The sequence below is a fragment of the Aquarana catesbeiana genome, linkage group LG04 (assembly GCF_042186555.1).
Source record: "Aquarana catesbeiana isolate 2022-GZ linkage group LG04, ASM4218655v1, whole genome shotgun sequence".
Lineage (NCBI taxonomy): Eukaryota > Metazoa > Chordata > Amphibia > Anura > Ranidae > Aquarana > Aquarana catesbeiana.
The window spans coordinates 341,348,158-341,375,765 of record NC_133327.1 but is presented as its reverse complement, the minus strand read 5'-3'; the positions used below and the strand labels follow the sequence as shown (position 1 = coordinate 341,375,765).

The 27,608-nt window shown below is 39.4% G+C and overlaps 1 protein-coding gene and 1 non-coding gene across 10 annotated transcripts in view; both read left to right on the top strand.

Moving 5' to 3' along the window:
- The first annotated feature begins 570 nt into the window (after positions 1–570).
- EPHA7 (EPH receptor A7) overlaps positions 571–27,608 on the top strand; it is a 290,760-nt gene continuing 263,722 nt past the window's right edge. For 5 of the 9 annotated variants that reach the window (XM_073626951.1, XM_073626950.1, XM_073626949.1 and 2 more), the window contains exons 1-3: positions 571–958; positions 6,146–6,210; positions 8,789–9,458. In XM_073626951.1, coding sequence (XP_073483052.1) covers positions 865–958; positions 6,146–6,210; positions 8,789–9,458 — 829 coding nt within the window. In that variant the 5' untranslated portion in view covers positions 571–864. The remainder of the gene's footprint in view (positions 959–6,145; positions 6,211–8,788; positions 9,459–27,608) is intronic. The other 4 variants (XM_073626956.1, XM_073626955.1, XM_073626954.1 and 1 more) reach the window with 1 other exon arrangement.
- On the top strand, positions 5,763–5,929 carry LOC141141747 (U1 spliceosomal RNA). The gene has a single exon (XR_012244198.1). It is a non-coding gene; the product is annotated as a U1 spliceosomal RNA (small nuclear RNA).

The following is a 27,608-nucleotide window of genomic DNA, read 5'->3' as shown; positions in this document are numbered from 1 at the left end:
CATTTTATCATTTTGTGCTATTTATTGTCTATTTTTGTCATCTTCAATGTGTTATTTATTGTTAATTTTATCATTTTGTGTTATTGTTTATTTTATCATCTTGTGTTATTTATTGTTTATTATCATTTTGTGTTATTTATTGTTAATTTTATCATCTCGTGTTATTTATTTTATCATCGTCAACTAAAAAGGTTGAATACTGCTGTAAACGATAACTATAGAAAAGAAAAGAATGCTAGAAAAGTGTGGTGTATTAGGATGAAATATGTATAAATGAGTGTGAAGTGCCATAAGGTGACAGTACTGACCTGATGGAGAAGACAGGATCCTGCACATGTGAAGGGATGCCGGGGATGCCTCCTCCTCCTCCTCCAGTATCAGCGCTCAGAGCGCCAGGCTGAGCAAGCTGTAGACCATCCTGAGCCACGCTCTAACTGGTAAGCCGCCAGACTTCTGCCCCTGTGCGCGCTGCTATTGGCTGACAGTCAGACTACTCCCGGGATGTGATAGGCTGCGGGAGGCTGTCCGTCTTCTCCATGCTCCCCTAGCTGAGTACCCGCCCCTTGGCTCCTAATTGATATTACTGGAGTGTGAAAGCATCGGCCGGGCTGCAGTCAGAGGCTGGCAGGCTGGTACTCAGCAGCAGCAGCGCACAGTTGGAGGCGCTGCACAAGGCAGAGCGAGTTCCTAGGAATGGATGTGTACTGCTGGAACTCCTAGAGAACCCATGAGAGAAATCCAGAGACTACACGGGCAGTACATGACAACTGTCCGCCCGCCACCCCTGCAATAACTTCAAGCACATACACACAAGAGTTCTGCAATCACTGTTAGCAACTCCTGGACACCAGCGCTGAATGCACCATGATTCTTCGTGTCTGGCACCTTGCTTGGATTACATTAGGCTTCTGGCTCGCTATTTTTGCACATATCGGGGAGGCACAGACAACGAAGGAAGGTAAGGGGTAGTACAGATCACTGGGGGGGGACAAGGTAAGGGGTAGTACAGATCACAGGGGGGGACAAGGTAAGGGGCAGTACAGATCACTGGGGGGGACAAGGTAAGAGGCAGTACAGATCACTGGGGGGGACAAGGTAAGGGGTAGTACAGATCACAGGGGGGGACAAGGTAGAGGGCAGTACAGATCACTGGGGGGGACAAGGTAAGGGGCAGTACAGATCACTGGGGGGGACAAGGTAAGGGGTAGTACAGATCACAGGGGGGGACGAGGTAAGGGGCAGTACAGATCACTGGGGGGGACAAGGTAAGGGGCAGTACAGATCACTGGGGGGGCATGGTAAGGGGCAGTACAGATCACTGGAGGGGCAAGGTAAGGGGTAGTACAGATCACTGGGGGGGACAAGGTAAGGGGCAGTACAGATCACTGGGGGGGACAAGATAAGGGGCAGTACAGATCACTGAGGGGGAGAAGGTAAGGGGCAGTACAGATCACTGGAGGGGGGGGGAGGTAAGGGGTAGTACAGATCACGGGGGGGGGACAAGGTAAGGGGCAGTACAGATCACTGGGGGGGGGGCAAGGTAAGGGGCAGTACAGATCACTGGGGGGGACAAGGTAAGGGGCACTACAGAATACTGGGGGGGATAAGGTAAGGGGCAGTACAGATCACTTGGGGGGACAAGGTAAGGGACAGTACAGATCACTGGGGGGGGGGGACAAGGTAAGGGGCAGTACAGATCAATGGGGGGGCAAGGTAAGGGGCACTACAGATCACTGGGGGGACAAGGTAGGGGGCAGTAGGGGCAGTACAGATCAATAGGGGGGGATAAGGTAAGGGGCAGAACAGATCAGGGGGGGGCAAGGTAAGGGGCAGTATAAATCACTGGGGGGGGACAAGGTAAGGGGCAGAACTGATCACGGGGGGGGACAAAGTAAGGGGCAGTACAGATCAATAGGGGGGAGGGCAAGGTAAGGGGCAGTACAGATCAATAGGGGGGACAAGGTAAGGGGCACTACAGATCACTGAGTGGGACAAGGTAAGGAGCATTACAGATAACTGGGGGGGGACAAGGTAAGGGGCAGTACAGATCACTGGGGGGACAAGGTAGAGGGCAGTACAGCTCACTGGGAGGGGGGAGATAAGGTAAGGGACAGTACAGATCACTGAGGTGGCAGGGTAGGCAGTACAGATGAGTGTTGGGGGGCAAGGTAAGGTAGTAGAGATCATTGGGGGGGGGGGGGGGCAGGGTAGACAGTGCAGATTGATTGGGATAGAGGGTAGGCAGAGATCAGTGGAGGGGACATGGTAGACAGTAGAGATCAGTGGAGGGGGACAGGGTAGACAGAGTATCAGTGGAGGGGGACAGGGTAGACAGAGTATCAGTGGAGGGGGACAGGGTAGGCAGTAGAGATCTGTGTGGGGGGCAAGATCAGGTAGTAGGGATCCCTTGTGGAAGGCAAGGTAAGGCAGTAGGTATCAGTTGGGGTGGGGGTGAAGCAGTAGGTATTACTTGGAGGGAGGCGGAGGTGTACAAGATATGGCAACAGAGATCAGGGGTGCACACAGTAGGGCAATAGATATGGGGGGAGGGGGGGACAAAAATCAGTAAGGGGTACAGGTCGAAGTTCTTCTGCCTGCAGCCCACCAAGTGACAGGGACATGCATAGTTAATAGTCTATTTTAGTGTGGACAAACTCTGTCTGCACGTCATGGCAAGAAATTGCAATGACTATGTTTAGGGCTGTCCCCCAAGGAGTCTGTTGTTCCGTTCTAATCACAATGATCTTTATTTATCGTGTTTCCCTTGGGGATGCGCCAGCATGAGAAGAAAAGCACAGAGCAGTCTGGTTTTTACACACTCGATCAGGGCTGTTTGTGGACTGCACACAGCAGACACAGGGTTCTGGATGTGACTGCTGGTATTCTGTTTATCAGAGTGGTACCAGCTAGGAGGTGAGCTCATACTAGGTGACATCCCAGGGCTTTATTCTAGGGCTGATGTCTGCTGAGAGGTGAAGTTCCAGGCAGGCAGAGCCTATAGAAGGAGCAGAGTGATCCACATGATATACACAGCAAAACTTTGTGTGTCATCTTCTCTACACTTATCACCTTGTCCTATCCATCCGGACAATATACACAATTATATCAGTGCTAGACAGGCACATCAGCACTTTTCAAGGCAGGTGGAGGTATGAAGAATATATGCCTTTGTTTCCATACATACATATAATTGGCTGTTTGTGTTTATGTAGGTGACTGTGTATAGGAGACATCTGTCTGTCTGCTGTCTGTATATCTATATATCTACCCAGTGGTGGGCAAAGTCCCCAAAGGGCTATAATGTTTGTGCCCCCCCCCCATTCAACTGCTGACCAAGTATGAAGACTTATTTACTGCGTACACAATAGATAGGTGGTAGATAGATAGATAGATCGATAGATCGATAGATAGATCGATAGATAGATAGATAGATAGATAGATAGATAGATAGATAGATAGATAGATAGATAGATAGATAGATAATGGGCAGCCTTTGCAATTACTTCATAGATAATAACACCTCAATGGTATCAAAAGGAAATTTAGTCATACGTGGCAGACCCGTGCTACCTGACAGCACCCAGACAGGAATACATGTAGTATAAATGGCCCTTAAGCCCCAGAGGGCCTCTAAGTCCCATAGGGCCCTTGTGCAGCTGTGCTGTCTACAAAAATGGTTTGTCCTCCCTGTCTATGTCAGTTACTATTACTCAACTTAGACATAGAATGGAGCTTACTGCAACCCACTGAGGCTTATTTATAAGACAAAGAAGAAGCCATAGCAGCCGATCAACAATCACCTTTCATTGATCTGACAGCCCCAAGCTGGTGAATGTGGCTGGTTGCTTTGGGTGACCACACTTTACACATCATCATTGCTCTTTGCCTCATTTAAACAAAAGCCAATTATCTGTAATACAGTCATATTTCTTCTTTGTAGATATGTAAGAAGAAATGAGGTTTTGATGTGACTTTTTAAATTGCAATATAAATAGTCAAGGGAATAGAGTGGTGTTGCGGTGCTGAGAATGTGCGGTGGGGGGGGGACAGCGATTAAACTTTCAGCAGAGTTAGACAGCAATAAAAGCACAGTAGATCGATCATGCGGTAGGACTTGGGCACTTCATAAGCAGCACTGTCTAGGTGTATGAGCTGATTGCAGAATGAACATTGCCCCCAGAGTGGTGTGAATGCATTATGCAGATCACAGCTCAGTGTCAGCAGTGAATGATCCAGCCAAACAGGACACAAAAAGCTCATCCGACATGAGATAAGGATAGACTGCTGCCTATCCTGGAGCAGGTTTCTAGTGGTAGTCCTGGGAATTTGGATTTTGAGCAGCGAGATCAGTCTCCAGTGCTTGGAGGCAAAACATATCTATTTCTTCTCCTTCTGCTTGAATCCACACGTCTCATTGTAGAACCATTACACCCAGTAAGTGATGCAGAAATCTGTGCTGTGGGGTAGTACTGCCACGCATACTCAGCCTAAGCAGTGGTAATCGAGGTCCATCAACTTTACCGTGGAATAGCACAATATATCAAATTTTAATGTAAGCTAATTATGCACACTTATTATTCATTCTCCTACATGCAGATGCAAAATCAGAGCAAACGAACACCAATGTATTATTTAATATCACCGAGAACACTTGCTCTTTTGCTATTATAAAACGTCACATGTACATGTTGAAAAATAAGAGGAATTGCCAGCGCCACAGTGTTCCTAAATAGCCAAAATAAAAAGCGGGTATACAGGTGCCTGAGGATATACAGTGTGCAGACAAATGAACAGTGTTTGTTGGTTTATTGCAGGTGTAACCCCAAACAGTGTTTATTTTAAGCCTAGTACAGTGCCAGAGCCTCAGCAGTGCCTAATTACCTCATTTACTGACTGATTCCCAAGCATGATTTCAGGTGTTTAGGCCTTTTTTCGTGCAATAATATACAGGCTCGTGATGATTAAATTCATTTGTTGTTACATCATAGAAGAAGTGAGCGTTGGAATATGGAATGTGAGGGAGGTGAAAGTGTGATCTTAAAGAATGTCAACCTCAATTTCACAGATAAGGTCTGGCTGTGCTTCAGCTCTCTGTGTGGTATGTTTTGTTAGAAGGATGTTTCCAGATGTAGTAGGATATCGCCGTGTGTCAGTAGCAGGGACAGTACATCTCACTGATGTGGTGTGCTCAGGACTTGTGTGCTGGGTTTAGCCAAGGGCTTAGCATTCTCATCAAAAGCAATGTAGTGTAGAGGTTCCATGTCATAGCAATGCATATCTGGATCGCAGTGCGCTTTCGGTAAACAGCAGTAGAAAGCAATCCGTTAGCTGCCTTAAAGCTGCCGAGTAAGAATGTGGAGTAGAAAAAGTCTACTGCGGCTACGTAAATGAGCAGTTATCAACTTGGCTGTTCATTGGAATTTCATAAACCCCTTTTTATTAAAAGAGAGCAAATTTGACTTTTCGCCATTGGGAACTATAAAATATATGTGTTTGGGATATCACTTATATATTCTTTTGTCTGTTTTACATCAAATATAATTTTCCCACAGTTAATTATTATTATTATTATTATTAATGTATTATGCAGAAAGGTATGCCCTAATACTTATAGATATACCACATTACAGTTTTAGTTCTAAGTTGTGTATGTGGTGCTGAAAGGCCCAGTCTATTCCATTCTCCAGGACCAGTTTCTAGGTATCACCTGAAGGAAAAACACACTTGGTGGTTAGTTTGGCCAAAACTTTCTGTTAAAATCAGTACTTACCTGGCAGGGGAGATACCATGATCGCGAAGGTGGTTCTTCCAGGGTGAGACTCATCAATTGCACTCCGGGTGTGCTGACCCCTGCAATTTCCCTTAATGCGGGAAACTCGATTGCATGATTTGTGGTAGTGGAGAAAAAAAATAAATAAATCAATATTTATAATATCAGATATGCTATAGAAAATGCTTCCAATGTTCTCTAAAATAAACATCATGCATTGCTTTCAGAGAGAATGTTTCCCCATGTGTAATTTAATATGGTCATTTTTCTATGCTTTTATTTCTCTGTATACACATTTGTTATTGTTAGTTTTATTTGGGAAAGAAACAAAGGAACTCAAAAATCTAACGTCGATTGTTATGACTTTTCTTGCAGTTATTTTGCTGGATTCCAAAGCACAACAGACAGAATTGGAATGGATCTCTTCTCCATCCAGTGGGGTAAGACTTCTACCAAACAATTCAGAAAGAAAGCTGAATTTCATGCTCCACATGTTCCAAGCAAATACTAGATTGGCTTAGGAACCTCAGAATGCTTTGGAAACATAAAGGCAGGGGATTTAGCTTTTAGAGACTTTTTAGAGACTACAGAAACAAGACAGACTTCGGCATAATAAAGCCCTTTATTGAAAAGGGAAAGAAAAAAATGTTCTGAGCAGGTTTATTCTAAAACTGTATGTACAAATTTGCCTACATTTGTATTGATTTTGCATGTCAAAGATGTGTCAAGTGTGGTCCTCGCATAATAGCAGGGTTTTGCTGGGGTCTACACCTTGTAATAATGTGCTTAAGTAGCTGGACATGAAATAATTATCAGTAGACGGAGGATTACATATCAGGCACAGTCATCTTAAAAACAGTTTAGCGTGCCTGATAGAACACAACACAGAGGGAAAGAAAGTAACTTTGTATCATTTTTTTTTCTTTATTTCTTCAAATTTCACCTTATTTTAACTTCCTGTCTGCCTGTAGCTACTCATAGCTGTTCATTTTAATTCAGTTGTGGACTTTTCTCCTTATTTACTCAAGTAACATGAATTACGTCACTGTTGTAGATTCAGTCATATTTAAATTTGTAGTTAAGCTTACAATAATAGCATGACTATGGATGCACTATGAATGCATTCAAAAGCATGTATGTAATGTCCTCTAACTGTAGGATGAAGTTCTAAGTAATTAGCAGATTTCCTGGATTTACTATAGTTTGATCTGATTGCAATGGAAATTCTGAGTCATCCGCACACTTCTGGGGCTTTAGGCCCTGTATGGTCCCATTGTAGACTTTTGTTGAGCAAAATGCTGTAAATAAATGAAAGGTTTATATATTCACAGCCCTGCTCAAAATTCATACATGATTTATTTTTCACACAGTGGAAATACGCTATGACTAGTACAGACTAACAACAGACAGCAACAGTATCTGATTGAAAAATATTCTTCAAATGCCATACACCATAGTATAAAACATATGTAACAATAAAAAATGTTTGATATCACAAAATAGTTGCGGGAGGTGTCAAGAGAAGCAGTCACTTCACGTATTCCTAATCTTGTGGTGAAAAATGTATTTTTCCCCTTTAAAACAATAATGAAAAACAAATCTCAATGTTTTATTTTGCTACTTTTTTTATTTATTTTTTTTGTTTCATGTATTGATAGATATTCAGTTATTATGATTTAGTATTTTTAGTGTGCCAAGAATTTTTGTAACTCTTTACAACTTTCATAACTTTGTAATATTTTTAAAGGGCTCTCAAATATTGTATAATAAATAACCAGGATAAGAGCCAATTTTTACCTTGGGTATTATGGCGTGCAATTATAAAGTGTTCCCCGAGCTTATACAACAAAAAAACAAGGTAAAAAAATAAGAAGCACCATGCGCACCATGGCTTGCAATTATAATGCGTTATTTAATATTATCTACCAAAAAATGAGGAGAAAAGACAAGAGGAATCTTGCGCAATATTGCTTAGAGTTATAATTGTTACTGATTTTTGAATAGGAACTTCTTTTGCGGTATTGCCTTATGCTACAAAACATGTTTTTCCTTGGCTAAATGTACCAGATTTTGTCATTATGTTATTTTGTTCACTTAAAAAAGAAAAAAAAATTCTATATCCTTTAGAATAAAAGATGCGCAGGGCATTGTGTACTCATGGCATTATTGCAGTAATTTGCTACAGAAAGTCAATAACTTCCACATTAAAGCCATTATCATGAAATACATCCCTACGGTGGATATCAGTCTAGTAAATCGGCAATATACAAACACGCAATATACAAAATGCCACTTTGTATTTGTAGTAATGTCAGATTTAGTAAGCCATTTTTCATCCTGCAATATCTTTTCTACAGAAATAGAAATTGGGACTAAATAAGGTAATGCAAAGTGCAGAAGCTCAACCAAACAGAATTCTTATTTTCGTGGTCTGAGTTGATAAAATAAAATCTGATTGGCTGCCAGTTGCTACTCCAAGATTGCGCCCAATTCTTTTTTGGATAGGCCCATGTAACATGTAACATAAAAATGGCATGTTGTGTAAGGGCTGACAATATCATACAACAGAACATTCATTTGGTACATTGTATTATTGTCTGATGTCTATAAACTGTGTCGTTAGGGGCTAAAAATGTGTCCAAAAACAAATTTGAGTACTGTATTCACAACTTGCATGAATTCATTATTATAATGATGGAACAAATTGGCAAGTATTTAAACAGATTGTAAGTCTTGCAAACTGACCCGCTATCTGAAATTTCTGACCTACTGTCTGAAATCGACCCACTATATGTCGATCGCTCAGAGTCCAATATTTAATACATCTAGCAATTGGAGGCTACTTACAACAAAAGGAAAACTAGTTTGCGCCTTGTTTTGTGCCAAGGTTTATACACCACTTTTTGATAAAGGGATATGCACTTATTTGTATATTATGCATGCAAGTTTTATCCTGGAATGTTGGAGAATAATGGTGCCTTTGTTACATTTGCTGATATTAGTTTCATCTATTTTCAGTGGGAAGAAATCAGTGGATTGGATGAAAATTACACACCAATTAGAACTTATCAGGTATGTCAGGTCCTGGAACCCAACCAGAACAACTGGCTGCGGACTAACTGGATTTCAAAAGCCAATGCACAAAGGATTTTTGTTGAGTTAAAGTTCACATTAAGGGATTGTAATAGTCTTCCTGGTGTACTGGGAACCTGCAAGGAAACGTTTAACTTGTATTATTACGAAACAGATTACGATACTGGCAGAAACATGAGAGAAAATCAATATGTGAAAATAGACACTATTGCCGCAGATGAAAGTTTTACCCAAGGAGACCTTGGTGAGCGAAAAATGAAACTTAACACAGAGGTTCGGGAAATTGGGCCTCTCTCAAAAAAGGGATTTTACCTGGCATTTCAGGACGTAGGAGCCTGCATTGCCCTGGTTTCTGTAAAAGTGTATTATAAAAAGTGTTGGACCATTATTGAGAATTTAGCCATCTTCCCTGACACTGTTACTGGCTCTGAATTCTCCTCCTTGGTTGAAGTAAGAGGGACTTGTGTCAGCAATGCAGAGGAAGAGGCAGAAAATTCTCCAAAGATGCACTGCAGCGCTGAAGGTGAATGGCTGGTTCCCATTGGAAAGTGCATTTGCAAAGCAGGATATCAACAGAAAGGGGATACATGTGAACGTAAGTAACAATTTTGTAATATATTTGGTATCATATTAGCTTATTAACTGTTGCCCATGATTTCTTCTTTTATAAAATTAAATGTGGTTATCTAGGTAGATTATATTATTTGTACTTTGGTAAACCCCCTTCACTCATTACTGTAACTGAAGTTTGGTAAAAACAGTGAGTATGGATTCACAAAAAAAACGGTAGACTTGAGGGCGAGGAATCAGTTTCTCCTTAGCCGGTTCTCTATTCTTAAAAGCAGTGGGACTTAAGAGATCTACAAAAGGCATCCCCTGAGCATGTCAGCTTGAAAAAAAACCTTTCTGGTAACCCAAACCTGCCCAAACATTTTTAATTCTTCTATTGACTTGTTGCAGTACATTGTAGGGGCTGTTTTAAATTTGTATATGTATTTTATACTGTCAATAATATGTGAAAACATTTCCAAGGGAATGTTTTTTTTAAATGTAACCTGCACAGAGAAATAAATAAATTGCCATTGCTAACACTTTCTCCAGAAAATACTTGTATGGCCATCAAGTTGACTCAGTAGCTTTAATATTTTCTAAGTACTTAACCTGCCACAAGTATGCAGTTCAGGAGTTCTAACTGTGATTTCTGTTACTTGTTCCTAGTCAGGTGCTCAGAAAGTACTGAAGCCAGGGATAACCAGGCAACTAGCATTCTCATAAGGAGGTCTGCAATGGCAGCCTTCGGGCTTCCCTAAGTATAGGTTTCCTTTAAATATTAAAGTGTCTTAAAATCCACTAAAGCCACAGTGTGCACATCATCCAATTGTGTCCTCAAGTTTGTGTGCCCAGATAGATTAGTTTTGCCATTATCTGTTTTGGTGTTGCAAATGAACACAGGTCCTCTAAATTGATGAATTTCTTCCTGCTTTAGTAAGTTAGTCTCAGTGCTTGTGATCTAATCTTACCAAAATATTAGGTTTTGTTTCAATGGGTAATTTTCATATGGCAGAAATGGCAAAATGCCCACATGCTTAATGTTCTTGTTATGCAGACCAGTAGATAAAATCTGGTTTCCTAATATTTCACATTTATCTTAATTGTAATCAACATTGACATAAATGTTGACCTAATCAATGTTCAATATCTAATCAGATGAAACCTCAGAAACTAACACCACTGATCGTCCTAAGTGCAAGCCTTTGATTTCCCAATTTCAAAATAGGAACTACTAGTGCTAGTATAAGAAACATAGATAGTATTAGGAAACCCTTTTTAAAAGATTACATAGAATTCCAATGTATCAAAATCATAGGGAATCTGAGCACATGCTCATAGAGTACATCTTTATCCTGTGTGCACATATTCCTCAAAGGTGTACCAGTCTAATTATGTTAACAAAAATCTACCACATATACCTACTGATATATTTATGTACCTTATATGATATATCAGGGCAACATATAGTGTTAATTTTCAGAAAATACTATTCACCATATACCTTTAAAGTCTACAGCATAAATAGGTTTAAGTTAGGCTGGCCATACCATATAACATTTTCCCTCTAGATTTACTAAAAAAAAAAAAAAAAAACATATAATAAGAGGTTAAACCTAAACACTTTCAATTTGTATGCAATCAGGCAGGCCCTTGTACTACGTAGTTGAAGGTAAATCTAAAAGAAATTTAATAAGACAATGTATGGCCAGCTTATGTATGATGGTGCGTTTTACCAATTAACCAGCAATTGCCCTTTCTAGCATACCCTGATTTTGATTCAGTAAAGTCAAACAGGATTTTCAGTGTGCAAGGAATTATTCACTAAGTTGAGGAATTTTCCATCAGCTTTGTAAATAAGGTGCAGCTCTGTTGAATTCCATCATCCAATCATGTGCAAGCAAAAATGAATTAATTTTTTTAAGAATATTTTTTTAATATTGTCATTTGTTCAAGAAGTGTTTTTTTTTCTAATAAAGTTAAATATGGTTTAATGCAGTTTGATTTTTGTGATGTGATTGCTATAATACAGTCAAAAATGCAAAGTTTCTTTACCATCTTGTACAGAGTCCATCAAGGCAAAATGTATCTGTTGGTATGGTTAAATAGGGTTCATTATGGTTTGCTGTTTGCAACAGACTCCAAGGCTTTGGCTACTTGTTCAGCCTTTAGATTATTAGGAGAGACACTTGCCTCCTTTCCAGATTCATATCTTGCCCATAGTTTAGGCTGAACCTCTGAGCATTCTCTGATTAATACAGGAAAGTCTGGATTAGCATTTTTCAGCTCCACATAGTTCTGTTCAATAAAGTCTCTGGCCCCCTGACTCTCAGGAGCCCTCTGGCACAGATTGGTCCTGACCTCCCTTAGGTTCTTGCCCAGCTTTGACCCAATGTTTCTCACTATGGTTTTTTTTGTATTACTTTTTTTGCATGTCTGGTGTTCTTAAAAAGTGAATTTTCACCACATTCACTAAACTCAGTGAAAATTCCCATGCACAGTGAAATTTCCCTTGAAAGTGAAGAGCCTATTTGCCTTTAGCAAGTCATCCCCTTTGTGGTTAGCTGCTACAGAATAATATAGTACACAGATGATGCCTATTGGTTGATTGTCACATAAAAACAGGGCTGTGTGAACTCAGTTGCACCTCTACTAGCAACTCCCAGAACTCTACTTTATCAATTTATTGTGTAAACCCTCCCTATTAAAATCAGCATCCGTATGCTTTTTATCTCTGGGATTCAAGTACCTCAGCTATTTTAAATATCAATTGTTAAACCACCTTCATCTAATGATAGAATAAATGCCAACATTTGCAGATTAGATCTCTGCCAGGAATTAAAAAAAAAAAAAAAAAAATATATATATATATATATATATATATATATATATATATATATATATATATTATATATTTTGAAGGTAAAACAAATTAAGCATATAACTCAGTGAACACTGCATTCTGGCAGAGTACTTTTTCATTACATGGACTACTTCTGTAGATGCTAACTGCAATTTTATAATCCTCGGGAAGCTAAAATTACTTTCTTTAATAAGGTTTCATCTGTAATTGCCAGACACTGGTGGATTTCGGTGGATTTGATCAGATGCTCCAGCAGCCGAGCACAATCTACTTTAACACTTTTAGTAGAGAAAATTGAAAGTTGTTTTTTAAAGTTGTAAGGGTAACCTAGATAGAAAAAAAAATAGGTTCTCTTTTGGCCAGGCATCTCTAGCATTTCCTATGGCAATATGTCTAAGCCTATAACAGTATTAAACCCATGGCAGCCGTTTAGATACACTTCATTTTTGTGCTTGTAGCAGGACTCTTAAGGGCCTAGGCCAGATCACAAAATGAGCAAACAAGCTTTTTTCTCACCTTTTTTTCTTTTTTATGATTTACAATTTAATTCTCCTGGACATGTTATGCTAAATCTTACTATTGTTAGCCAGCAGTAGTTCCTTTTGTAGAGAGACAAAGGGCATAGCAGGTCTCGAACTGTGTAAAACAAATGAATCAAACAAGTTTACTTGAGCTGGGCACTTAATTTCAGCAAGATGTTGACTATATGCTCCTGCTGTCATTTATTCTTGAGTGTTGCACTGTGTTTGTTTGTTACAATAATTCCCTTTCTTGGCTTTGGTCCCAAGCAACTGCAGAGAAAAATGCTTTGCACGAGAAGCATACATAAGATTCTCTCTGTACTGTGCCTCATTTTTCCTTCTGGCAGCCTAACCATGAATTCCCCACAGCTATGATAGTGTGCTTTAATTGCCAATGCATTTGATCATTGATCCCCCAGATCAGTGTACTTTTACTGCCCTCTTCCTTTCAGTAATGTTATCTGTTCATTTTACCTTTACCTTTGCTTCTTATTGCAGGAACTCAGTCCCCTTCTAGTTTTTTTTTTTTTTAAGGCAAATATTTTATTGCAGCCTAACTCTGCATTCAGAACAGTGTTGTCCACAAATCTCGGGCAGTAGATTTACTCTACTTTATATAAGCAGAAAATCACCTGAAATGTTATCACAGTTTATCTAATTAATCAGACAAGGGGATAAGTCATTGATAGTAGAAATGAAATAACTATCAAATGATTAGCAATTGCGTAATTGCGTAAATTAGTAATTGCGTTGACTTTGTGCTACCTCTCAAAACCCAGAAATCTACTGATGTCTTTACAGTCTAATGATATGTTCAGCGTCTCTAAGCGTCTTATATTCAGCAGTGTAGCTCTCATCATATTAAGCATACAAAGAAATACTTTGCAGTTGTATCCTTATGTAGTACTTTTCTTACCAGTTTTCAAGACTTTGTGATTAAATGGTTACTATCATGGCTACCAAGTGCCCTTTAATAGCAGGAAAAATCTTTCTTTTTACATTGCAATCATGCTGTCCCAGTTTCTCTACTTCAACCTGCAATTCCTAAATAATTAAAGACATCAGATTTGGATTCTGTGTAGCCCACAGTCTTTTTCAGAAATTTAATTCAAGTTTATTTTCTATTATTTATGCAATGACCCCATGACCTACCTTCCAGCAACCCTTTTTGACGTAGGAGTATTATCAACTCCAGTTGAAGAAGATCTCTTTCCAGTTAAAAAAAAAAAAAAAAGGTTTATCGTCTTTGGAAAGTGTGATCAGAAATGTTATCATGCTAACATTAAAGCATAGCATAACAGCTATGTGATAAAACCGATATTATTAGACGTAAAACCCTACAGTTTGAAGGTTGTAGAGAGACAATCAGTAAAAATGTCTTAAAATACTGCACTGTAATAAGCTGAACTAGTAATCACAAGTGTTTGAGAATAAATACTGCACTCTGAGCTGTTAAAAAAAAAAAAAAAAAAGAAAAGAAACGTAATTCTCAGTTTGAAATCCTGAGAGCAACCAGGTATGGATATCGTGTATAGTAAAGTGGATGAATTGGAGTTCACTATGCTGAAATCGTATTTCCTTTCTTACTTCCATTGATTGATGGCTAATGCATCAGCAAGCTAAAATAGATGCAGGGCTTTTACTAAATCCCTGCAGTGTTTGGACATTTGGTACATTATCTAGCGCTCACAGAACACACTCATTTTGTGTACTAGCGTCACTATATTATTTGCGATTAGTTTAATTAATTTGGTTGTTTTGCTCGTAGTTTCACTTGGGAAAACAGGTTTCCCCTTTAGATTTAGTTTTATCAAGGCCTGCAGCTATGTATGCAATTTATACAAAGAAGTAAAATGCAGGAATCAATTGGCCTTAAGCGTTAATAATGCATGATCATGTTGCTTTAGTCAGTTCCTGCTTTCTAGTATTTCACTGTTAAGATGGCTTGCAAAAATAAATGTAGGGATGTTTTCATTTATATTGACTCAGGTAGGCTTCTTTTTGAATATGCATGAATATACATGGAATATGGAAAAATCCTAAAGTAGATTTAAACTTGGAAACTGAAATTCAGTCCTTTATAAATCTGCAACGATCATAAAATAATACTTAAGGACCTTACCATGCAGATCCTTGTTCAGATGCTTCCCTTTATAGGGTGACAACATTGACCCTTTCTCTGTCTCCAGGTTGTGCACCCATGTTGTCACCCTGTTAAATGGGCTTCCAAGCTGCCATTTCAGCACACATTATGCAGACATGGTTTACCACTGTCACCATTAAGAAAGCTGTCCTGAGGAATTCCATGCAGCCATTGCTAGCTTGCATGCATATGGACAGAAAGTGACTGCAAAAGGAGTTAGGCAATCAGCAGTGAGGGGCAACAAAGTAGTTAAAGTGGGTAGTACCAAGTATTTTACAAAAAACTTGGCTTGAAAACAAGTATCTTAGATTTCAGTGATTTGAGTTTACATACACTTTAACCAATTTGCTTTGGTAACAAATTTAGATATATGTATTTTTTATTTCCTGAGTTTTTATTAGGAATACTAGTAAAGAATTAGAAAAATAATTATTTTCCCATAATTTTTCCCAACACAACACTTAACCACTTCAGCCCTAGAAGGATTTACCCCCTTCCTGACTGGGCCATTTTTTGCGATACGGTACTGCATCGTTTTAACTGACAATTGCACTGTCGTGCGACATTGTACCCAAAGAAAATTGATGTCCTTTTTTTCCCACAAATAGAGATTTATTTTGGTGGTATTTTATCACCTCTGCGGTTTTTATTTTTTGCGCGATAAACCAAAAAGACCGACAATTTTGAAAAAAAAAAAAATATATATTTTTTTTACTTTTTGCTATAATAAATATCCCCCCAATTTTTTTTAAAAAGCAAATTTCTGCAAAAATCACGCCTCCGCTGTGCAGCACGCGCCTGCTATGGCCCTTAAAGGAGCCGCCGTACCCGTTGGCGCAGAGGTGCCATTCTGCCGAAGTATATCGGCGTGACCCGGTCGGCAAGTGGTTAAAGAATTTACGCATCAACATATATTCACCTCAAAATATATCCATCAAATTCTGCTGATTAAAATCACAGATATCACATTAGTGCGACTTTTATGTAATGTAGTGAAATGGCAAAGCTCAAAGTGAGTATACACATTTCACTTTAGGAAAGCATTATTCCCCTTTCCATGCTACATTGCGATGGGAAAAACAGTTTGTGTAAATTGTTAGCTTACAATAAGAATTAAGTCAGGTTGACAATGGCACAAATTTGCATGACAGCAAAATTTTCACTGGTTTGTAGCCACTAAAAATTCAAATGAAATTACAGTTACTTACGTGAGCATGCAGTTTAGATTATCCAACATTATTATTGTGACCTGGGTTGTGTATTTTTATTTTTCTAATATGTTTGCACCTTTTTTTTCTACATCTTTCTATTTCACCTTTTTTTTCCACTGACCAGATCCAAACTGCCCCCCCCCCCCCCCTCCATGTAGTTGTGCAGAAGCAGATTTATTCTAATAGTTATTTGTTTCTGACTGCAATCAGCCAGCAATAGATCACTATAGCAGTGAGCTACTGCTGGAGAGAGGCAGAACAGAGCAGCAACAGCTCTGCCCGAGCCTCAATGCTGACAGGAATTGCAGTGCATTGTGATGCTCCTAGACTTCTGGTATAAACTCTTTGCAGAAGCATAGGGGTTGATTTACTAAAGACAAATAGACTGCACTTGTGCAAGTGCAATCATGTGCAAGCAAAATGTTTTATTTTTTTATTTTCTTGCATGTGATTGAGTGTTCTTTGTAAAATAGAGCCTTAGCTCATTTACTAAGCTCTGGAGCAGCTGCACTTGCAAAGTCTATTTGCCTATAGTAAGCCAGCTGTATATTGTTTACGTTCACTTCTAAAGTGTGCTTTTATGGAGCGATCTGTGGAAACATCAGAAGCCCAGGAGCTGGTCATTTCAGTTCCTTGGCTTAGTGTTGGATGTCAGCTGTCACAGATTGTACCCACACATGGACCTGCCAGAGCCGCTGAATCCCATTTTTTTTAAATGGCACAGAACCATTAGCCGATCAAGTGGTTGATATGTATTAGCATTTTTTTTTTTAAACCATGAATGTAATTCTGTAATTTAACGAAGACAATCTGTCACAAATTCACACGCCCACGGCTACTAACCAACCGCGACGTGCGTTCTGTGACCGGGGTATATGAGGAACTAAGGGAATAAGGGGGAACTTATACTGCGCATGTAAGACTGGCTGTGGTACTTTCACAGCCTGCACTACCTTTGGCCACCACTAGAGGGAGACTCCACTCCAATCCAGCTAGCTGACCACACACAGGCAGATACAAATCTTACATACAATCTGGTGCACTCTAAGGGTTGGGGAGCAGTCTAGCAATTACTATACACTTCTAGGGTTCCTCCAGCTATCCTGCAAGCTTGAACCCCGGTGTTAATCCATGTGACTGTTCTTTACTGCTTCGTCTTTACACTGCAAGTTCACTAGTCTACTCCAACTGATTAAACACTATAGACTGCCTTGGCCTCATTTACCTGGGAAGTAAAAAGAACCAAAATAGGTATTTGTTCACTTTAACCACTTCACTACCCTCCCATAGTCATATGATGTCCGCAGATGGCATCTCCCATCCAGGGCGGGCGTCATATGCCGTTCTCGGCTTCCCGGTGGTATAGGAGGGTATTGAAGTGGTTAAAAGTCAACCACATGCAAAGAAAAAAAAAAAAAAAAAAAAACATGACCCCCTGCATGTAACTGGATATTTGATAGGAACACAGTTTGACATTCAAACTTTAGTAAATAAGTCCATTTAGGTTTGTCTCCAAACTTGTTCAGCAGGTTTGTGGAATACACAGCCCAGTAATTACAGATGGCTACTGGGGAAGAATGTAAAAATCTGTAAAATAATAAAGAAAACATAGCACAGCAAGCATATAAAACAGTTATTCTATTCTTAACCACCTCTCACAATAGTATGCTATGCTTTTAAATACAACGCTTTTGTAATGTAATTTAGTTATTTTTGCCTCCTTTTATTGTTCTGAATTCCATGTTTCTGTAGTCAACTTTCACACCTCTTTAGAAATAGTTGCTACATATATCATAGCCTATGAAAGAATCTGACATATATTAAGTCTTAAACAAATAGGTGGCTCAATTCATATATAGTGTCATGTACTCATCCTCCTGCATGGTCAATAAGCTCATCACATGCATGTTGAGTTTGAGTTTACTGTTTGTGCCCCTCCCCCCCAAGTTTTTTTTATCTAGACTAATCAGAGGCATTGGAATAGATTGGAAGGTGAGTATATGGCATCATGAAACTCAGGGGGCATACCCTGTCTAAATGCTTCAAGGGAATTATTTCCTGTAAGTGTATACATCATCAGCCCCATAACCTGTGACAGAATATGTAAAGTGACTTTGCAGCAGCCATTTCTAAACATCAGTTTAACACTTAGCAAGTGAAAATCAATGCTTGTAGTTTTCAGAATAGAGCCCTATTGTACCCTGCCCTATGACCTACCCTTATGCCCCCTCATACTCACCGTCCCCAAACCCTAACACTAACCCTCCCTTATGAAAACGTAACCTTTTGATTTGTTTTTTTGTTTACAAACTGTTTTATTTAGTGGAAAAATTGGTGGTAAAGGAGTATATTACATATAAAAAAGAGTTGTTCAAAACTATTATTGTATTGTAAACATGTAATAATATAATTTTTATAATAATTATTCTGTTAACCTGAATACACAAGTATTGGTTGTAAAAGAGGGGGCACTGATAAAATAAAGATACATGAAATTAAATACATTTGAATATGGTACATTCATTTTTTATATTTGAAAATATATTATCATTATGATGAATAAGTATTTAAATTCTTCCATAGGTATTACCAAAATATCCGTTCAGTTATATAGGGGTTGAAAGAGAATTTTAGAGTGTTTGAACCATGGATCCCATTTTTTGTTGTAGAAATGTGTAGTGTTATATAATGTATGAACAATTCTTTCAATGAAACAGATTGAATTCAACCTTACTTTTAATTGATTGATAGGGAATAAAGATGACTTCCAATGAAAAGCAATTAACCAGTGAATCGCTATGCTTATCGTATGGATAAGTCTCATGTGTGGTATGGAAATGCCAGGAATAGCTGTAAATAATAAGCAGTTAGGTAGGAAAAGATTAATACTAATACTGTGTCAGAAATAGCTGAAGCAAAGTTTTCTAGTTATGTGATATGTGAAATTTTATTGCAATCCCAGAAAATGTGGGAAAAGGAGCCTGAGGATGGACATCCTCTAAAACAAGTTGATGGAAAAATGGCGTGCAGTTTATTAGGGGTATAGTACCATTTTGTAAATAGTTTAATGGCCGTTTATCTTACTGTGAGTTATCTTGTGCATTTGCGGAGGTTTATAATGCTATCACTCCATTCCTCAGTAGAGAAAGAGATGTTGCATTCCAGTTTCCATATTTGCATGTAGGAGAGTTTCTCTTGTGAGTCAAAATTCACTAGATTTTGGTATATTTCTGAAATTAGGCTTCTTCCTCTTGGGTTTTTTAGGCATATCTTTTCATAAAATGTGGAGTGGTCTATGTCTGTTGTATTATTGTAAGTATTATAAAATTGTCTAATTTGTAGATACCTGTGATGTTCATTATTTGGTATATGATATTTTGTCTTTGGGGACTGAAATTAGGTGAAATTGTCATTTTCAATGAATTTATGTAAGGACGTTAAATTATTATCGATCCACCAGGAGTAATTATCCAGTCTATATAGACCTGGAGGGAATTTTGGGTCTCCTAAAAAGATAGCTTGGGGGGGGTTAGAGAGAGAGTAAGGGTATATAGAGTTATTTTCAAATTGGACCCAGGGGATCTTTGAATTAGCAATGTGCCATTTGGGACAGACATTTTACTAAATAGTATAGCCAGAAGTCTGGGAGGCCGAATCCGCCTTTGTATTGTGAGGTATATAAACTGTTTTAGCGAACCAAGCGTGTGTATCGACCCAAATGAATTTGTTAATACATGGATGTTACATAGATTTTATGTATTCTAGCGAGGATTGCTCTAAATAAATATAATATTTTTGGAAGTATAGTTATTTTTATTGCTGTAATCCTACCTAAGAAAGAGATATGATAGGATTTCCATAATTTTAAAACTTTAAAAACCTAACCCTTTGTTTGCATACTCAGTACTCACCTTTTCTGAGCTAAAATTCTCGGAATATCAGCCCTTCTTGTGCCTAAAGATACCTTTACCGAGGTTCTAGCAATGAAACCTATTACTTTGATTTCCAAAGGAAGCATTTATCTGACCTTAAAGCGGAGTTCCACACAAAAATGGAACTTCCGCTTTTTGGAACCCCCCCCCCCCTCCGGTGTCACATTTGGCACCTTTCAGGGGGGAGGGGGGTGCAGATACCTGTCTAAGACAGGTATTTGCACCCACTTCCGACATAGACTCCCATGGGAGTCTACGCCTCTTCCTGTCCCGACCGCGCTGTCTCCTGGGAAACACACAGCTCCCAGGAGAGAGCGGGGACCACTTATGATGCGCAGCGCGACTCGCGCATGCGCAGTAGGGAACTGGGAAGTGAAGCCGCAACACTTCACTTCCTGATTCCCTCACCTAGGATGGCGGCGGCAGCTGCCGAGAACTGAGCGGGTTCTCGGCGTCGCCTGCCGACATCGCTGGACCCTGGGACAGGTAAGTGGCCATGTATTAAAAGTCAGCAGCTGCAGTATTTGTAGCTGCTGGCTTTTAATATTTTTTTTTTTTGGCGGTGTGGGTGGACCCCCGCTTTAAGTGGGTGAACTGCCAAAGGGAGAAAAATGGTAGCTGCATCATATCACAAATTATTGTATTTACAAGTTAATATTGTGGTTGATGGTTAAAAGTACAGATATCAATAAAGTTCATTATCTATTTAAAATGTCCATTAGCCGGTGTTTTAACTGCCTAAGGTCATCTTTTTACACAAAATGATATTAAAATAATAAATAATAAAGGTGTGCAGTACTAATGGGAATGAAAATGGTTTTACTGAAGCCTGGTTAAAAAAATACAGGTTGTTAGATACTGCAGTCCTACACTGCAGTTATCTTGGGGTGATTGCAGCTGCTCTAGTTACAGTTTTGTTAAGAATACTTACCCTTGAAAAAAGATTGAAGAGGGCAGAGAACGAAAAGGACAAAGAGGACAGATGGGGCCAAGTTGGAGCTCTTGGAGCAAGAGATGGCAATGATTTTTTCTTAGATTTAGCAATTAGATTTGGTTCGGCCAAAGACAAAATTGAAAGGTTTGAAGGGGACATCATGCATAACACCAGAGAACTGAAATGGCCTAATAAAAGTATAACTAAGGCTGCATTTACACTCGCCTACATTTACTGAGACATGATTTTGACACATTTGCGTTTTCCCAGGGGGAGGTTGAAGCTCACCTAACAGTGTCAGTTCCTAAACTCTGCTAAAAGCCTATGTGTACATTCACACATAGGCTTTTATGGAGTTCAGTTTAGGAGCCAAAAGCTCAAGTTTAGGAGCTGCCAGTGTAGGTTAGTATACATGAAGCCTAAAGGCAAAGATTTTTTTTAGGTTTGGACAGCATGGAGATTAATTAGAACATCAATGAGGTTTTTATTGTTGTATTGTTGTGGCCCTGTTAGGAAGATTCACTCTCTCTAGTTGTCTTGTTAACCATTAGCATTGAAAGTGAAAGTAAAGAAAACCTCAAATTTTGGGTTGTCCCTAAAAAAGTAATAAAAGGGTAATTTTCCAATGGGGTCACTAGTTCTGGTGACCTGGGGGGAAATCCCCTAATTTACGGGAATTATCTCTCACTTCCTGCTTTGGCTATGGGACAGGAAGTGAAGGTAAATCTCCCCAATGGGACACAGATGTCAAAAAATAAACTGAAAGGGGTTAAAACTCTCCCTTACTCTATCCAAAATGGGGAAAAAAGTTTTTGCCTATAGTTATACCTTAAGCTTGGCTTATAGGAGTAATATTTTAGATTATTCAGAACCACATTCTGGTGTATTTCTATTTTTTTCCTTTGAATTCCACAACAGTTTCTTCAGTACATCTGGTATTGTTGATCTCTAAAAGCTAGCCTATAATTCTGGGAATTTCTCCCTGTTTCCTTGTAATTATTGTATCTCCTATTTCTTTTTTTTTCCTGCTGCTAGATGTCTACTCAGACTGTTAGCCAGCATCATTCAACCCACTTCCTCTGAGCAGAGGTCATTTTGGACCCACCTCCAGCCTGTGACTGGATAGTAAAAGGAGAAGCAGTGCCGTAATGAGTCCACCTCTCTGTAACACTGCTTTTTATTCCCTATCAGATTTCTTCTTGTCGGCACATAAACTGATTGGCTCCTTGTTACTACAGCATCCTCTTACATTCCAGGGACTGCAGGCTAAACTTGGGTACTTACACTGATTAATTTTAAAAATACATTTAATGATGTATTCATGATTACAGAACGGAAGTCATGTGTTTCTTACACATCTGTCTAGAATTTAGCTTTATATTCCCATTGTACCATTTAGGGAAGAGGGGAATCTACAAGTGTATTAATAATAGAACTTTATATCATGGATTTAATTTTTTCATTGTTTCATTCTGCTGACATAGTCCTTGAGAAGGGGTAAGTGCAAGTGATATTTTTGTGTAATAACAAGTACACAGCTTTCACATGTTCACTTGCTTGCTACTACATTTTTTATGACCAGGCATGCACTAAATTCACCCAGAACTAGGACCCCCTTTAAAAACTCTATGGTCTATGGAGAGACATCACTGGGAAAAGAATCAGGGGCAAGGAGGATGATGAAAGTAGCAGACACCCCTGTCACATAATGTGTGCATGTATATATATGTGTTAGTGGATGTGTCAAGTTGCCTAAAACTGCTGGGAACACATGCTTAATAGGGGACTGTTGGTGCTGCTCCCTTGCATGCTTACACTGAATCACTTGGCACACAAACCCATTTCCCACCAGTGCCCATCTCTGCACCAGCAATAGCTTATAATAGCCCTAACGCCAGAGTGTTTTTTTTTTTCTGTTCCTATCTGGTGACCAGAAATTGTCTTGCTGTGGTTTTGACTATATTTATTATACAGATCTGCAGATTCTCCATCTAGTGGCTGTTTGTTTATTAGACAATAAAGCAGCAGCCATGAGGGGCAGTTCAAATAATTTCAGTTATCAGACAGTAATTCACATCAGGCTGAACCACTGCTGAATGAAAAAAAAAAAAAACAACAGGATTCCTCCATCCACACATACAAAGTGGATAGAGGTACTCTGCGATAAACGTTTTCCGACAGAAGTCAATCATTAGATCAACCTCTGTCAAGTATGATCGGTCACACATGGATCAAAATTTGGCTGATATCTGCTAAACCAGCCAAATTTCTATCCATCTACGACCAACTAAGGCAGAACTGAAGGCATTTTCCTAAAACTTGCGAGCAGGCACGCTATTTATTGCAGGGGAGACACGTGGTGTCTCCTCTGCAATAAAATACACCTATCTGCCTGCTCACATCGCTGTGCGGCTTTTAAACTGAGCTGTGCAGGTGCAGCTCAGCTTACATCAGCAGCATGGTCAATGTGTGCTGCTATGACTGACTCCTGTGCATGAGCAATAGGTATGTCATCCCACGCTGGTCATTAAAGATGCCTAAAGATCGGCACTGAGGGAGAAGATGCCAGTGCCACTGATGGACACCTCACGGATTTTGGACTTAAGTATAGTGACTTTAATTTGGTGCTAAAATAAGCCGAACCGTGAATGTATAAGTCTTAGTAATTCAGAGCAGATCGATGAAGTTGCACTTAGAGTGGAGCAGTCTATGTACTGTAATTGCAAAAATGGCTTAACCTATGTATATGTATAATATTTCCACATTATACATGAAAACAACACTGTAAGTCAGACATTGGCTGGGCTATCAGCTGACTATGGACTATTGCAGGGATATGCAATTAGCGGACCTCCAGCTGTTGAAAAACTACAAGTCCCGTGAGGCATAGCAAGACTCTGACAGCTACAAGCATGACACCCAGAGGCAGAGGCATGATGGGACTTGTAGTTTTGCAACAGCTGGAGGTCCGCTAATTGCATATTCCTGGACTATTGTCTTTAAATACCAAATGCAGAATGATGCCAAAGAGGTTAGACTGCACACTGTTTGCACTGTTTTAATGTTCTCGCCATGCTTACGTGGGCTTTGCTAATTTCCTAACACAAGCCAAAAACATACTGCTAGGTTAATTGGCTTCTTCCTGAAAGTAGCCTGTATAAGTGTGGTAAGCATGTTGGATTTCAAGTTATTTTGAACAGCAAGTAATAATATACACTGAAGTACAACTAAAGGTTTGTGTATGATAGTTTAAACAAGTAGCAGATCCAGTTACTTTGTGATACATCCAGTTACTTTGTGATGCATAAAAAGCCTCATAAAGTAAACAAATACCTTCCTTTACCTGCCCTCCCTGAGCCAGATCCACCTTCATCTGTGTTTCACAGGCTCCCCCGTCTCAGTCACTGCAGCTCACAGTGGGATGGTTTCAGTAACAGAGAGTGTTGTTAAGCCATGAAGTGTAAAATAAATACATTAAAACTCAGTAAGTTAGAAAGAAATCAAACCTAGATTCAACTAGTAACTATAATACCTGTTTTAGGAAATTCCACTGGATAGGTCAGCAGTTAGGCCACCAAAAAAAGTACTGAGACTGCAGTGGTTCCAGTGCATAAATTACTCTTCCACCAGTTTTGCAAACTTTGCTCTTGGGCTAGTATACTTTATATGCCAGGCCTGTTTTTCACGTCTAGTCTAAATCTGCCTTTACATTAGTTGTCCTCTTATGTAACTAATTTTGCCTCAAGAAGCTAGAATTACCACTTCTTTCCTCTGCCTGTAATCAGACTGACATTCAGTGCTGCACAATATGCACATTGAGGAACCTTAATATGTATGTACTTCAAAATTTTCAGATATCTGTTTCCTGCAGCATGAAAAAGTTTATATTGAAGGAAATATTATTTTGTGAAACCTGGTGCAAAGCAAAAAATAGCAAGTGATACCAACTAAACACTTGTTAAGTTTCTTATTTTCTAACGTTGAAATTTTGATTGCCAATAGATTCAGCACTAGCTTTCTTTTATAAATACACAAACCTCTTTGATGGGATAACTAACTAGACCCAGCAAGCTGTTGAGCTCAATTTGATTGATGTTGTGAAATATTCTATTACCAGAATACATTGACTGTACATAAATGTGGACATTATGTTGCTTGATCAGCGATGTTTGGGTCATTTTCTTTGCTTCTTATTAAACACATAGATGAACATTACAGCTTTTGGAAATACTTCTTTCAATCAAATTGTCAAAAAGCATCAGCTATGTAATGATGAGCTTTAACCAAATTGTACTTTGATTTAATCATTCAGCACAGCAAAGAAGGAAAAGCAGAAGATCTAGTTTCGTTCTTTTTATCCTCAAAAACAGAGAGCTGCTGTGAAGGTATAACCTGATAGGTGCACACAATAGGGTAAATTGTTCTGAACTGTAGCTGAAAGTTTGTGTCAGTATGATTAATCCATCAAAGGACCATGGAAAGTGAAACGGTAGAACTGGATTGATTTCATGTGAAGTCCTTATGAACTTGTTTGTTTGCATGTTTGTTTTATGGTTAGTATTTTTAAGAAACACATTTAATATTGGTTTGGAAGGAAAGTATACTTAAAAAGGCATTTATTAACAATTTGAATATATCAAAGCTTTCATATTGTATTTATAGCGTGAAGTCTGTTGTGGATCCTTGCTTTCAGAAAGATGAGACAGATGGCGATTTTTAAAGCTTTTATGGCCACAAATAAAGACTCCTGAATGAATAAATCACATTTAAAAGAAAAGGGTGATTATTGGACATGTCAAATGTCATCGGAAATAGACTGTTATTGATAATCAGGTGTCCGGATGTGTGACGGGCCTTCAGATTACACTGACATTTCCCTATGGGAGCTGCAGCGAGGAGATAAGCATCTTGGTCAATTAAAAGGACCACTAAACCTAAAGCACAAAAAAGTACATTGGCTGAGAAATCTAGCATTAACTTTTTACCTCTGGTATGTCTGGAGAATGTGGACAGCTGTGTATTTTTCCTGTACAGCCTGTTAGGTTGGCTGACGTGCTGGGGAAATGGAGACAACCTAATTATATTTGGTAGTTTTTAGTTAAAAATGCATTATTTCATATTGAGAAGGCCTTTTGTAACAGCTGCAGACCTGATTAATTACAATTACAGTATGTTTTACAGGCATTGCAGAAACATGACTTGACTTTTTAGTTAGGCCAAGTGCACGGCTGCAGAAAATTTTTGCCACTGCCGTACATATTCTGAATTTAAAGTGGAGGTAGCATCAGATTTTTTTTTGTGCATGTGTACTCAATAAGGTGCTGTACTGTACTCCACCTGAAAATGCCTCCTGCTGTGTTTTTTTGTTTCTTTTTCTAAAGGATGGTACCATCTTTGTGCAGGCATCACCTAGGGCAGTGATGGCGAAACTTGGTACACCATGTGTTTTGGAACTACATTTCCCATGATGCTCAACTACACTGCAGAGTGCATGAGCATGATGGGAAATGTAGTTTCAAAACATCTGGAGTGCCAAGGTTCACCATTACTAATCTAGGATCACTTTTCACTATCTGGACTTAGATGTCAGCTCAGAGATGGCTCAGTCATGTTTTCTGGAGACAGTACAATTCTTGGCTGAGTTCACAAATGTCCAAAATAGATGAGCTCCTGCTGCACCCTTTAACCTTGTAACAATGTTGCAGTTTGGTCACTGAAGGAGAAGAGATTAAGGCCCCTTACACGTAGGGCGGGCTTCAGTGGAGTCTGTCCGCCGATCCCCGCTGAGCAGGCGGATGGCTGGTCTGTGTCCACTCCACTTATGCAGAGCAGACACAGCCCGCTGTCCCCTATGAGTGGTCGGTTGTAAATGGTCCGCCGGTCCATTTACACTCAACTGCCATCCGATCCGATCCTCCAGATGAATGGGGATAGGATCCCCATCTGTCTCTTTTTAGAGGATAGGATTGGATGTCAGTGGGTGTCAATGGACACGCCGCTCCATAGAGTAGACTGGGGGGTCCAATTGGGTCTGCCTGAAAAACTGACAGGTGGACCCGATCGGTCCATCTATGTGAAAGGGCCCTAAGGAAATGCTATTGCAAACCTGCAACAGGCTCACAACATCATCTCAGAATAGGCAAAGCCACTATGCAAGGTCTGCTTTTACTTATAAAAGTTATAGGCTTTGGTTAAAATAGTACAGTTGCAGAATATATGCAGTATATTTATGCAGACGTTCATAAAAGCTCCACCCTGAGTTAGAAAACATGGATTTGCACCTATCTGCAATTAATAATGACTGAAAGAATCATTAGTGACCACAGAAGTACTTAGCGGATAAATGAAGTTTGATTAGGTATATTTGCTAACAGATTAACTTATCATAACCTCTAAAGTTCATAGCTAACATATTGTATAAGAGCCCTTGCACACTGGGGCGTGGGGCGGCGTCGGCGGTAAAACGCCGCTATTATTAGCGGCGTTTTACCCTCGGTATGCGGCCGCTAGCGGGGCGGTTTTACCCCCCGCTAGCGGCCGAGAAAGGGTTAAATACCACCGCAAAGCGCCTCTGCAGAGGCGCTTTGCCGGC